This window comes from Grus americana, chromosome Z (assembly GCF_028858705.1).
Source record: "Grus americana isolate bGruAme1 chromosome Z, bGruAme1.mat, whole genome shotgun sequence".
Classification (NCBI taxonomy): Eukaryota; Metazoa; Chordata; class Aves; order Gruiformes; family Gruidae; genus Grus; species Grus americana.
Genome location: NC_072891.1, coordinates 26,536,601 through 26,552,192, shown reverse-complemented (window position 1 = coordinate 26,552,192; position 15,592 = coordinate 26,536,601). Strand labels below are relative to the sequence as shown.

General features: G+C 37.2%; 1 protein-coding gene across 1 annotated transcript in view; it reads right to left on the bottom strand.

The window, feature by feature from the left end:
• Positions 1-2,689: 2,689 nt before the first annotated feature.
• The window catches only part of ARSB (arylsulfatase B), a 69,592-nt gene continuing 56,689 nt past the window's right edge, over positions 2,690-15,592 (bottom strand). Inside the window, exons 7-8 of the mRNA XM_054811054.1 lie at positions 3,753-3,881; positions 2,690-3,178 (exon numbers count right to left, since the gene is read on the bottom strand). Of these exons, the coding sequence (XP_054667029.1) occupies positions 2,913-3,178; positions 3,753-3,881 (395 nt within the window). The 3' untranslated portion in view covers positions 2,690-2,912. The remainder of the gene's footprint in view (positions 3,179-3,752; positions 3,882-15,592) is intronic.

Sequence of the window (15,592 nt, the reverse complement as noted above, 5' to 3'; positions counted from 1 at the left end):
CCTACGTGTGGCGCTCACTTTGGCTTAATGGCATTGCTCCCAACACACATCAGGCCTTTGCATGAGCTGTGTCTTAGCCACAATCTTGAGCAGAAGTTGTGTGAACAGTCACACATGATAGAAAGAAAAGCTTAAATGTGTTTTGTGAAATGGAAGGAGATATGATCAGGTAGCAGTTGGAGACTATCTTTGTAGGGCATATAAATTCTTTTTGCTATTTTAAAGATATTGGTTAATATGAAAGTTGCTGAATGTAGGGTAGTAAGAGCTTCTGTCACAGCATATGTATTTTACCAGTGAAAATTCAAATTACTTCACACAGTGTCTAGTTAAGCTGTGGAAAGGTGTGATTATATGAATACCAACAGTTTACAAGGTATTGTAAGGTTGTGCACTGTCTACAAGGACCCCAATGGAAATGTTGTGCAACCTCATGGAAAAGAAAAAAAATCACTGAAGTCAACTAGATACATAGAAGTTAAATCTCTGACTCTCTGAACAACCATTTAGAAGGTGAGGGACAATCTGAAGAGTTTATCACATATGCTTGCCTTGGTCATAATCCTGCTGCAATCTGCTTTCAGCCACTGATGGATAAATAGAGAAGGATATTGAACCTTGGTCTGAAACAGTGTTCCAAATTATATCCAGCCAAACCACAGCAAATGTACGTTTGCCCACTACAGGAGAATTATTTCCTCCCAAACTCTTTTTCTTCTTTCCCCATCTTCAAGACTGAAGAGAGTGAACGAAATAGAATAGAAAAAATACAGAAGTGACAGGAGGCAGATGTAAGGCTCTTTGGGAAAAAGACAAACAGCTGAACAGGCTTTTGGTGAGCTTTGGCTTTACTGCTACTTGTAGGAAATCATCAAAGGTGGAAAAGGCAAGCTAGATTTAAGACAGTGTAATTGAGAATCAGCTGTATCAGAAAGCAGGAATTTCTGTTCTTTTTTATATGCATTTTCAATTTTCTTAAGTTTCATATTTTCCATGCTTTATCTTTCTATGTAAAAAAATGCACAAATTCAGTCAAGTCTGTCTCTTTATGAATCTGTTTGCTAACAATTAGCACAAGTCTCCCAAGGGAAAACTGGGAAAAGGTGTGCAAAGTTTTACTGCAATTTATAGGAGTTGGTCCAGGAGCCAGAAAATAGGCAATTAGATCCCTGCTTTCTGGAGAGGATGACAGCTAGAGCTCTGCAGCCTGAGAACTTGGCTAAGGACACTGAGAAGCACTACCAGAACTCTGGCCAGACTCCAGAGGTTTGAGACATTAAGAGAGCTGGTGGGTTATCTTGCATCAATTTGATGAGTAACCGAGAAATGCTGCTTGGCCTGGTTTCTTCATGGCTCAGAGCCCACTTCAGGATGAAAACAGTCTCTGCTATGGTAATAAAGAAACAAAATCTGAGAAGAAAGGATACTCATGAGGCAGGCAATAAAAGTAAGGTTTTTGTTCATTGTAGAATCATTGAATATTTCATGCAGAAAGGGCCCTTTGGAGGTTACCTGGTTGTTCCTCAATACTACCACCAAAGCAGGGCCAATTTCAAATTCGATCCAACTTCAGGATTAGATCACATTGCACAGGGTCTTCTCCAACCAAGGACTGAATATGTCCAAGGATAGGGATGCCATAGACTCGCAGTTCCCATATTTGACTAAGCTCATGGTGTGATTTTTTTTTTCTTTTCTTACATTCAATATTCTCCATGTGTTCCCTGTGTGCATCTCATCTTTGTGCACCTCTGAGAAGAGTCTGCCTTCATCTTCCCTATGCCCTCACATTAGGTAGCTGAAGATAGCAATTTCCCCTTTCTTTTTCTTCTCCAGCATAAATTAACCCATTTCATTAGTCTCACCTCATTTGCTGTCCTCCCTGTGATCATCTTCATGGTGCTCCACTGGTCTCACTCCAATTTGTCAATAACTTTCTTGCACAGGGAGGGCCAAAATGTGATGCTATGCTCCAGTGCTGAATAGAGGGGAATAAACACTTCCCCTAATGTGCTAGCTACATTCTCGCTTATATGGACCAACATGTGGTTAGCCTTCTTCACCAAGAAAGCACGTGGCAACTCTTGTTCCAATAATTGTCCAGCAGGATGCCTAGATTTTTTTTGCCACAAAAATGTTTTCTATCTGGTCATAACCAGGTATGTACTCCTGCACAGGGCTATTCTACCCCAAGTGCAGGATTCTGCCTTTGTTGAACTTCGTGAAGTCTTTGTTCACCCATTTCTTCAGCCTGTCAAGATCCCTCTGCCTGACCGCCCTGCACTCCAGTTGACCACCACTCTCTTCTCCAGTTTGCCAGTTTGATACATTAACGGTGAACAAGGATTAGGGATTTTGCTGTATTCTGGGAAGTTTTGAGGTTTTTTTTACTGTAGGAGATTTCTGATTGTCCTCTCTTCTGGACAGAGGTGCATGTTAAAGGCAAAAATGATGTCAACTGTTGAATTTTTTTTTTCTTTTTTCTATTATTACGGATATATAACAGCTTCCAAAAGAATTTATCTTCTGGACAAACAAGAAACCAAAAATCAGTTTATTCCACAAGATGGATGCATTCTGGATGTCCCTGCTGTCATGATTCACTACAGCTTTTTAAGAAAAGTAATCTCTTTCAAGGAGGGAGGCAACATTTTGCCTTCTGCATTAAAAGCACATTCTGGACAAAGAATATTTGAACAACAGATTTATCATTTTACCAACATTTCACATACAATTGTTGGGAAGCGGAGATTCCCAACATATTTTAAGGGTAAGAAATACTGAATTATTCAAGGAATGAGCTCAAATGTAGTAACAATTTAATGATCAAGGTAAGAAATGTGTGACTAGGACCCCAAGTCTATAAACCAGACTCTGCTACAGGGTTGTTTCACAGGATGTGGTGCTGTGCACTATGCCCAAGGACCCCAAGCCCCAGTTGCTGCTGGATCACAGTGGGGATCCTCATCAGGGTAGAACACAGGCACTGAATGTTTATAATAATACTGAAGCCGTGAGAGCAGTTTCTCCACCACATGAGGATATTTTTCAGACAAATCATTTTTCTCTTCAGGATCACGAACAATATCAAATAGCCAAAGTCTCTTTGTTGGTGGATCAGATGACTGAATCTTTGACTCATTGAACAAAGACGGTGGAGGGAACCAATGACTGCAGCCTGCAGAAACAGGAACAGACCAAGGATTAATTCTCGGATATGGAGCAGCAGTGTGGAGACGTAGAGTTATACTGTAATTGACAAATTCACTAGGTCCCTTGACAAGCCACTGGCCAGAGACTGTTGCTGCATTCCTTAACTCAAGCCCAGCACCAGAGTCTCTCTAGCCCAAGCCTACCTATACAGGAGTCCTATTTATAAAAAAAAAAAAAAAAAAAGCTACACCAACGGGTTTCAAACTTCCATGTCACTTAATTTCATATCAAGTAATTTCATGGACTTTCTTCTTGGATTCGATGATCCTTATGGATCCCTTCCAACTTGAGATATTCTATGACTCTACGATAAGTTTTTCTACTGCTGTGAAAGTCATTTGTGTACAAAATATTTGGAAAATGAAAGAATATGTTGTTTGGATTTTAGAAGTGCCCCGTCTAGATTTTTGCATATGATCAAAAACCCGAGAAGTTAGCAGAATAACTAAAAGAAATTAAAATACATTAAACAGAATTAAACTGTGTTTGGGGTGGGTGGGAGATCTGACACACAGTAAATAAAGAAGTTACTCCGTTACCTGGATATCCAGTCAGTAACTTCCATTTTCCATGTCGGATTGCTGCATGCATGGATATATTGAAAAGGGTATCATCCCATGGGAAGGAAGTGGCCTGTGGTAAAGATGTCCTGTTGTCAATGCCAAGACCTTAATGAAACAGTAAACTAAGTTAGGTACATTGCATATGCATGAAGCAATTTTTAGAATTCTGTTGGAAAACAAAGCAGTATCATCCATTTATTTTTAAGTATTGGATAAAGAATTTGTTATACATATGTGCAAAGATCTGTGCTATGATTCACTGGAGGTATTTAACTCAGAACTTGAACTGCACCCCAAAAAATTACCAGTGGAAATGTCACACCTGAGTCCAGATAATTGGACTCATATACAGATATTATATGTGTATCTCATATACCTATATTAAGAAAGCTCATGATTGGAATTGCTATATTTGATCACTGGAGGGACCAGCTCCCAGGTCCTGACATACCCATACACAGACAGCTGTCTCTCTGGACTGAGCTGGCTGCATTCACACAGATCTGTATCTGGCCAGTGAGGTACTTCTATGGCATGACAGTGTGAAGCATGTCTTCATCCTGTCTTTGGTAGAGTCACATACGATGTGGCCCCATATCCAGATACTGCAGAAAACTCAAGTGTCAACTATGTGCAAATTCCCTCTCAAAAGGAAATCTGAAGCCCCTTTATAGGAGGGAACTCGGAAAAAATTAACATACATACACCAGCGATGACTCCAGGAGGCAGTCAGACAGACACTCCAGGAGCATCCAAACCATCTTAAATATCAGCTTTCATAAACAAGATAGGAGTTTAAGATATAAAATCTAAGAGTTTTATATTAACTGTATCAGTTCATATCTGTTTACCAAAAGACTACCAGAAGGTAACTCTGTAATCAGATGAGAAATAAGACATCAGGAGGTGGAGAGAAACCAGTGTTGATTTTCTAGCATCTTTCAAGAGATTACTTTCAAGCAGTTTAGGTAATTTGAAGGACTCAACTGACAGATTTTTGCCACTGAAATGAAAAAGAGAATCCACGAGATGTACGATGATCATGTCATATCCAATATTAGAAGCAGAACTAGAGGTTTCTAAAAAGAGTAAATTCTATATGTCACAGTGAGGCAAATATACATCTGATAGAAGAGAGCAACGGAAAGTTTGGAAAGGAAATACTGGGACACAATTTCTCTATTTTTTATGAAGGTCCTGCTAAATTTCTATTTTATTACTGGGCTTCACACTTTGAATTAGTTTTTCTTTAATAAGCACTTTCTGTGCTCTTCCCTGCTTACATCAGACTTGTATAATGTTCCCAGATAAATAAGGCTATAAAATGGGACTCCTTGTTTAGAGTATGCATAGACAGATGGGGAGGACTCAGCTTATCTTAGATCATGAAGCACTGAAGCTGTGGTAAAAAAGACTAAACACCTATGAAAACAAGAAGTGCTTCATAAATGCCCCCTGAAGAATCTCTTCCAGAAGATAAATCCCCATACATCCATGTGATGTCCATAGCAGATACGTAACAGTTTAAAGATTAATATTGCTTACTTTTCAACATCATTATGTTATGTATTATTCTGTCATACTGTCTGCTACTGGGAATACTCATCTTTGCCATATGCTTTCTTAAAGAGCACAATGAAAGACATTCAGCAGATCCTAAAACACAACCATGTTTTTTAAACATTGCATCTCAAAATTACAATATTAAGGCTTGGTCTAAAGGAAAAATTATGTGAGTCTGCTTTTTTGATTTTAAGGTTTAGCATGGAGAATACACTTCTGATTGCTGAGCTACAGTATGTGAAGCTATAGTATTACACAAGATAAATTATTTAAAATACTTCAAATTAAAGTATGTATTTTTAGATATACGAAATATGAAAGATTGTATTTTTAGATATATTTCACAAAATATCCTTGGAATGCAATGCATGAGACTTCAAGTAAGATTCAAGAAGATAAAATAATTTTAAAAACCCCTTATTTGGTTCAGGTAACAAACCCAAAGTCCTAAACTAAGAAATGCTTTTACCAGAGCTTGTAGTTGAAGTTGTTCGGTGGAACATTATCTTTCAGCAAATTTTCGTGAAGAGAAAAGAATAAATTCCCTCATGTTGAGCTATTATAAACAGAACTCTGTCAGTCATATTAACTCACCCATTGCAAGCACTTGTCTTGAGCCAAAGAAATGTACTGTCTATTATTCAGACAAGTGAATTCCTTCTCAGACAGTACAGGTCAACTTGTATCAGAAATACCAGCCATGGAAAACAGACTGATGCTTGTTTGAATGCTCTCTACATAGGATATTTATAGGACTCCAGTTTATTACATTATATAAGCACTAGATACAGAACTAAGATAAATAAAAATATTGCCTGAGTTCTCTTCCCATCATATGTCTTTCACCTTAAGCTTGGATATTCCCCATCCGACTTTCTCCTTCTCTTCAGCCCAGCTGTTAAGTTTTTACCTCTGTCTCAATTCTTCAGCTTCTGCTAGTGCAGGTGAAATGCAAAATGCCCGGGCAGTCTTCTCCCTCGCCATACGAATTTTACAGGGATCACTTTTCCAATTTGACAGATTAAAGAAGTCACAATCTTTCATTTCCTTTGCAAGATAAAATGTTCATTCCCACAGCATCTAAGCAGTTTTTCTCTGCATCTGTTCTAGATTGTTGGGGTTTTTTTTCTTCTTTTTTTCCCATTATGGTTGACCAAGCACCAACAACAGCCCTGTGGTCTAATTCAGCAGTCAGAGGAGAGATGCCTTTTATTGATCTGTGTAATCGTCTGCCTTCACATGCCCACATACTCTTCTTATAGACTTATATATAAAAATTATGATGCTTTTGCTTGTGCAAAGAGGGTAGACTTTTTATTTTTCTGCCATTTGATCACCAGTGTATCAGTGGCTAATGAAATACCAAAGCTTTGTTTTTACCTTAAGAAACCCCCCAAAGCCTTTGCCATGAATTTTTTTATTTTCAGAGAGAAGCCACTGTTTCTTGAAGGCCAACTTCAGACCCTCACCAGCTGCTATATTTCTTTTTAAGTAGTCTCTTGGGAAATGATAAAACTTTTATTATTTAAGAAAGCAGTGAAATTTCATTCAGATATATATTTTCAAATATTTAATGCTACAACAAATTGATATAAATATTTTAATGTTTTGTTTGGATTTATAGGTCACCAAAAAGTATTCAAATAGCTTTTATATCTCTATAGAAAAAAAAGGTTTCTGTAAATGGATATATATTCCAAATTAGGATGTAAACCCATAAATAATCTTCAATTTGTATCTTCAAGAGACCTGATTTTTCAGAAGGCCTATGTCATGAACTCTGAAAAATCTATGTGAGATCCTCAGAAAGCATGAGTCAAAAAGTTAGCTGCATTTGCAAATATAATTTCCATTTTGATGATTTGGATATTCCACAGCATACTGTTCAGGCAGGATGTTGAAAGATATAAAATAATATATAAATAACACCCTGAATGATGACCAGACAATACATGGGACTTTTCTGAAAAGTGAACAATCTTTTGATGCATTAAGCCTTGTTAATGCACAAACATAAATACAACAAAAGGGAAAGTAATGAACATGGGGGGGAAATGACAATCCTCACTCTGCATACACAAAAGAATGTGTTCTGAACAAACTATTGCTATTTAGGGTTTGTGAAGTTGTAATGAACACATAATGTCCAGCGGCAGTCAAGAAAAGCAAAGCCAATAATAGAAATGGCAAAGAATGGGACACTATGCCATCACTGAGGTCCTTGTAGTGCTTCATGAGATACTGTGCAGTTTTGGTCCCATGTTACAAAACGGACACAGAAAAACTGTACAAGATACAAAGAGATGTGGCAAGGAAAATTAAAGCTATGGCACAGCCTCTGTGTGAAGAATGACTAAATAAATAGGACTCTTCATCCTCAAAGATGGACAATCAATGAGGGACAGGACAGAGGTCTATGAAAAATTGTGTGGCCATGACAAGCTGAATAAGAAACAAATGGACTTTCCTAATAGGGGCATCAAATAAATTATGAAATTGCATATTCAAAATACATCATAGTATATACTTCCTTATCACAAACCCAACTCAAGTGTGGAATTCCTTTTCATGGGATGCTGTCGATGCCCAGAGTTTATGCAGGTTGAGTGATAAAAACAGTTCACAATGTGGAAGAAAACTCCATCAACGACTTTTATATCCAAAAACATAACCTAAAGATCAGGAGATCCATTAGCTGCAGGTTGTGGGGGACACGCAAGAGAAGCATATTTATGTGCTTGCCCTCATGCACTCCTTCCTACACAACTGCTACTCTTGGAAACAGAACAATGAGCTAGACACATTTTTGACCTCATCATACACAAGAGGTGTTACCAAATTACTTTCAGTTCAGGACAATCCAAATATTTTGTTTACAAAAGAAAGCACTATGTCAAAGCAGATTTATGCAACCCCTTTATTGTATTAATCTCTGTATGTACTGAACTGAAAGGGTCAAAACTTTCACAAAAGGTAAGTATAGAATCATAGAATATCTCAAGTTGGAAGGGAACTATAAGCATCATCAAGTCCAACTCCCTGCTCCTCAACTACCTAAAACTAAACCATATGACTAAGAGCGTTGTCCAGACACTCTTTCAACTCTGACAGGCTTGGTGCCGTGACCACTTGCCTGGGGAGCCTGTTCCAGGCACCAACCACTCTCTCAGTGAAGAACCTTTTCCTAATGTCCAGTCTGAACTTCCCCTGACACAGCTTCATTCCATCTCCTCGTGTCCTATTGCTGATCAGCACCCCCTAGACTACGATGAGGTCACCCCTCAGCCTTCTCTTCTCCGAGCTGAACAAGCCAAGTGACCTCAGCCTCTCCTAAGTCTTGTCCTCAAGACCTTTCACCACTTTGGTTGCCCTCCTCTATAAGTATATAAGATTCAGATTCAGGTTTAACTGTACTTTTACAGATATATGAACACCATGAGTCATTTCTAGCATACCCTCTAGTTTATTTTCAGTGCTATTCTTAAAAGGAGGGATAGCATAAAGAAATTAGAATATTAATTTGTATCAGCAATGGCTTCCAATGCACAGATCAGTCCACATCAGTGCAGACAAGTCAGTTACTTGCTTAAGGCTAGTTTTTCACTTATACCAGAATGTAAATCAACAGTAAAGTAATTGAAATAATGGATTCACACCAGATATTTATACTACTGTGATTGAGATCAGAATCTGATACCTACATCATCTCCTGCTTTAGTCATACAATTTTAGATTTAAAAAAGCCCCCATAATTTACAGAAATGTTACAAGATTACAGGTTTTGCCAAACTGAAGAAGTTACTCGGTACATTCAATCCAGCAGTGTGTCCCAGGAAGTAATAAATAACTGATGATTCAGAGTAAAACAGAAAAGATAAACCAAAACTGCTTACTTTGCCCAGCAATCTGTTCTTTCACTTCACTTTCTAAGCATAGGGATGATCGTAAAAAATGATGCAATGTGCTTAGCCCTCGTTTTTTCCTGCTAGCCTTTAAAAAAAACTCTTATGATCTCATTCAGTATCCCATGTGTACTCCTGATTTAATACATCATTAAAGTTAAGTGAGTAGCTCTTCCAGAGGAAAAAAAAAAACGTCTTCCTATGTATTTTTGCATACACTTACAATAGTCTTCTGTTTAACTCGTTAGTTCACCTATCCAACTGGCAATGATTTCTGGGGGTGGAAAATAGGAAAAAACATTTCTTCACATTTCTTCCCTGGTGATCAATGTGTGCTTGAGAATCAGTCATCTGTTCCTTGGCTCATACAATCCTAGTTACCTATCAGAAACTTATCTAAAATAAAAAGAAATACAAATTTATCTGACCACCATGAAAAAGACAAAACTGTCTGAAAATCCATTTATTTTCTGTGTAACTCTAAATGTTTTAAATCCCTCTACTACTGCTGTACACCAAAATAACTTTGTGACCCTTTGATGCCTGCAATGCTACGTGGTAATAAGACAAAGAAGTGTTAAGAAGTGTTGATCCAGTTTTATGACATTTTACAGCTTTAGATGTCTTATCAGAAGCTCTCTACTTCTTTTCCTCTATGGGGCCTATAAATCCAACTTGTTTATTTTTCTAAGTCTTATGATGTTCCTGACAGGCTTCACTGATATTCTCTGATATATTTAATATTCAATCAAGAGCAAATACTAAAAAAAAAAAACCCAACCAAAAAAAAAAAGTTTTCCTAATGAAGCAAAATAAAAAAATAGCAAAGACAGCAACAAAAAGCAACTGCAACACAGTACTTGGTAGGTAGGCTTGAAAATTCAGATCTGTCAGCATTTTTGTAAATATTTCTTATGATTTGTTTCAATCTTTTGCTTTCTACTGTGCAAGGCAAATATTTCAAGTACTACATAACCATAATTTGTAAAAAAAAGATTTAAGAATAGGCAACATCCATATTGTATAAATTTGCAAGGTTAAAAAAAAAAGTTCAGATTGTACCTTTTTGTTTTGTTTCGTTTTAAAGACAGGCTCATTCGTTAGATCGATCTAAAAGATAAATTTGTGGAAACATTTTATTAACTGTAATAATTTTCTTTATACTCTTTTAACCTTCACTATCTAATTTTTAATCATAAGAAGGAAGAAGATAAACTGCAAATTTTCAGCTGAGATTTAAAAAAGGGAATATATAGGGGAATAAATTTTCTATATCTCTATATATGATACTTGCACAGATCTAATAAGCATAGATCAATTACTCTTCACATTCCTCTAGCTCTCCTTTCTTTCAACGAGACCAACTCAGCACTTGGTAGAAACCTAAAATATGGAGATATAAATAGACAGTACCTCTAAAAATAAAATATTCTGCCTTCAGTCTATGATTAAGATAATGAAAACGATCCATGTTGAGAAGTTTTCTTGGTTGGTAAGAGATTAAAGAGCACACTTCTCTCTAACATGCCATTTAGTGAGGTCCCAACCACAAAATTTAAAGGGTCCAAAACAATATTGCCTGAAGCATGCTATATTTCTGTACACTGTGGTCTACAATACTAGTGTGCAGAGAGGCAATGTTGGGTACTGGAGAGCAATTTTGGAGAAAGACAAAAAACGTTGATTTATTATTTATTTGGGAGACGGAGCCCTGCCCAAAGAATCTATCTAAACAGCCTAAGTGAGTGTCAGGCTGACTATGCCTCTACAGTTTTCCAATATCATGCACAGTAACAAAAAACATTCTTTTATAAGCAGCTACATATAACCAGTGCCCTTTATGGACAACAGAAGCAAATGAAGCTTCTACCTTTGCTTCTTCATCTGCAAAACAAGAATTTTAGAAGTTATCTACCTTTTGCAGTATATTTCCCAAAGGAAAAAGTGAAATATATCAGCATTCTCTATAGTTAAACTTCTATTTATTATAATATAATGTAGCAGCAGATTCAGCCACATGACAGGGAAAATATAATCAGAAAAAGCTCCAAGCTTAATTACAACCTGCTTGACGGGAAAGACTGAAAAACATGCATTAAGAAAAGCCACAAAACCCAGGGTGAATTAAGATTTTAGATGGCTCACACTCTTTCCAGTGCAAATTAGAAACACATCTGAGACAAATAATAAACAGGTGGTACTGCTTTGCAGGTCTAAAGTACACGTAAGAGCTTTCAGCCAAAGCAGGAATATCACCAACATTTCCTGTAACACAAGTGTGTGTGCATATTACATGACTTGGATTTCTAAATAGTTTGATACCTTGCAGTTTACAATGTATACTGCACAAAAGGATTCCCTAGGTATTCTCCTAGTAACTAAAAATTATCTCTGTAGTTCTCAAGACTTCTATTTCAGTACAAATCTCGTCTGGCTGTGCAACACCCCCCATCACTTATTTGGTTACTCCTCTCCAATATTTAAATAACACGTAACAGGATCCACATAGAACAAAAGTTTACTTCTCGTACCACATGGCGATCTAGGCCAAGAAACTAAGCAACCACAGCACAAGAGGACAGATCCTCACGTGGATAGAAATGGAAAACAAAAAAAGTTTTGATTTCATGCTGGAGAGGCCAACATTGGATTCCTAAACGAAATTGTGCTGGGACCTATACTGTTGAATATATTCCAAATGACCTGGAAAAGGGATCAAACTGTGAGATTACAAAGTCTGTGGATGATGATAAGTTACTTAAAGCTAACTGTAAAAATGACAGAAGGCCCTTATGAGACGTGGTGAGTACACAATGATATTTAACATAGACACAGGTAAAGTGATGCATGTGTTAAATAACAAACCTAAATTCACATATAAAATGATGGCGTATGTGTCACTCGTAATTGTCCAAGAATGAAATCTTGGGATCATGACAGACTGAGCCTTTTCAGAATTTTGTCAGCACTGGTCAAAAACTAAACTAAGTACAAGGAATTATTAGAAAAGGACTCATGAACAAAGCAAAAAGCTCTGGAAACGCAATTGGAAAACTGTACTTCTGGTCTTCCTATCTCAAAAAGAATACATTATGACTGAAAATGCTCAGAAACCAGCTACAAAGTTGGGTGACATGTGCAATCCCTCATGAATAAAAATGCTCTGCTAGATGTACATTCTGCTTAATTAAATTCATATGTTCTAGGGAACCCAGGGACCAGGCTGCTTCCATCCCCTGCATGACCAAAGGAAAGTTCTTCCCATCTTTTATGATGTTGAGCCAAATGTAATCAAATAATCAAAACCTTATTGTTTTAATTGACAGGGGACATATCGATGTAACACACAGGCCAAATAGTTTTGAATGCTTACTACTCAGATCTCATGAAGTATCTTAAGTGAAACTGCATCATCTTGGTAGTTGTTAATATATTCAGTGCAACTACAGTCTCTACCTGACCTAACTAGATCTACAATGTGGAATGGCAATATTACACAACATGTACCCACAGTAAGAAAAACTCAAACATCCTGAAATACTGGGTAACGCATAAATTCTTTACCCAGGAAATTCATCATCTGCTTTTGCCAATAACAGTCACATTCCAACTGGTTCTCTGAACAAATATAATCTTGGCTGCATCCTCAAATTCAATTACATGACCTTTTTTTTTCAATCACCAAAAATGTTTTGTGGAACAAAAGATGTTATTCTACTGCTTTGTAAAATCTTCTTTTAATAGCATCTCAGGTTGTTGCTATCAGAACACCTAGAACGTGTCTATGAACTGCAGGTCTTCTGCCGTCCTTACCCCGCCATGTGATAAAAGAGATTTCATTTTGACAGTATTGTCACAGCCACAATTGTCACTAAGACACCATTGCAATCAACTCCTGCTTGTTTGCAAAAACTCTTGGGAAGATCACTGGGAGTGCTCATGTTTTCAGAGACATCTCTGCTAATGGAGGCTGGGGAGGCATACGGAACTATAGGTGTGACAAGAGGCACCCGTCACAGGATTCTGTCAGTTATGCCCTCAGAGCATGGAACACAGCCATAACAAGATTGCATCACATAGCCAGAAGACAAGAAACTACTCAACTGCAGAAACTGGTGCTTGCAGCAAGGCAGCTTTAGGGAATGAAGTGGCACTTATGCATATGTCCAAAAAAAGATACTGCATTTAAAATAATTCCATCTAGTACATGCAGATTGTCAATTCACTGCAGATTGTCACTTCAGGAAGACAGGCTTTCAAAAGGTAGTGTCACCTGGCAATAACAAGTCTGAAAGGGATTAATTAGATGTTCAATTATTATTTTTTTTTAATTCTGCTGAAATTATATTCTAAAACATTATGAGTGATTAAAAAAAGTTTCTTTACTTTGTAAAAAAGTTATTATTAGAGAGGAGTTAACAACTCTGTATGTCACGGAGTAGAATTCTGCTTAATAGTTGAACCAGACACTGGGAAAAAAAACACTCAGGCTACTTCCACTAGAACTTAAAAGCAACAAAATAACTAGTATTATTTTCATAGTAAGGCGATGCATACACCTCCCTGCCTCTTGTGATTTGATTAGTAGTCTATAAAAACCACAGAGGAGATCCCCAGACAGAAGTCTGGGACTGGTGAACCAAAAACCACTTATATATGAAACCCAAACAGAAAAAGAGTATTTTCTAGTATGTTCATTATAATTTTTAAAATCAACATACTATTTTATCATCCAAGAGATCCCTATTGTATTCACCAGCTTCTATACATTGTCAGAAAAATGGTAATGGTATCATTCTCCTGCTTCTATTAAAATAAATCAAAGGGTTTGCACATCACAGCTTCTGTTCTAATGTAAATCATTTGACTCTGTTATCAGGATTTAAAACATTTACTTACATGATGCCCATTAAATAGAAAAGACAGAAAACCTTAGCAGTTCAAAAATCACAGGTGATTACTTTTCTATCAATAGTCACTGCAGACTCCTTTGAATTACCTTAGCTTGTTTTTGTGCTACAACAGCAGAAGCAGTCGGTAAAAAAAATCACAGACTTTCTTAAATATTATGCAACTCCACATAAAAATAACCCTCATGAAAGCAGTCTTCAACCTCCTAGAAATCTCACCACATGCATACACACAAAACCTGCATGATTGGCAGGCTCACTGTGCCTCACTAATGCTCAACTGTGGAACAGCAGGAGGTCTGTTAGGGCTTGAAAACACCCACACCGAAACTAATGGGAACCTTCCCATTAATTCCAGTGGGCTCTGGTTCAGACTGGTTAAGCATCAGTAGTAACAAACAAGGAATTTACACCCTACCAACTTCTCTTAATCAAACAAACGAAGCTAAATTCCCCTTTATCAATACAGTTCAGTAGACACAGTGTGTTTTCCACAAAGCCTTTAGATGAAAGGCTTCCCTATTTGTATTCACAACAATCATTTCTGGCAACAACACATACATTTTAACGACCCCCTCGAATTATCACCAAATTAAAATTATTCTGAAATCAAAACACAATCAAAGCACCAATACACGATTTATCAATTCTCAGAAGAAAAAGCTTAAGAAAATAATAATGAAAAAAAAAAAAATCAATACCAAAACACAATCCCGTGAATGTTACCAAAAATAGAATCTTATGGATGAGCAGAGAAAAAAGAATTCCAGAGCCATTTTCCCTCCTGCAGAATCCAAGTCATCAAGCTCAGGAGCTAAGATCTAGAAACTGTTTACTGAAACATATCACTTGACCTTCCCTGAAGCACTGAAACAGCAGAATAAAGGCAGACGTCAGGTAACAGGCACCCAAACACTTGATTCTTTACAGGAGCATGCAGCCGGAAAGGGAAACTAACACAAAGTCAAGAAATGAACCATAATTTCCCTGCAGTAAAACTCAGGAAGCCACTGTATAACTTTTCTTTGTGGTCAGTGATGCTTCCCACAACCACATCTTCTGAACTTTCCTCCGACGGCATTTTTCCAACTGTCCAACAGTTTCCTCCCTGAAGGAGGAAATTCTCAGGTCACATCGAAAGGCCTAGCCAACTGTTTGTCCACTACAGCAATTAGAAACAGATGCCAATTCGATGCTGAACTTGTTTAATTTTCAGTAAACTGGAAATAAAGAAAAGGCTCACACCAATTAAATGTTAAATTTCCATATGTGTTCGATAAAAAGAAAATTAAACTTAAAACTAAGGGTTAAATTCACATGAGAATGTACCTGACAAAATGAGAGGTTTTCTCCCCCTTCCAAAAATCTAACTCAACACTGGGGATACGTTTCTGGACTTTGGGGACCCAAATTCATGCCCTGAGTTATTCTGATTGTTACA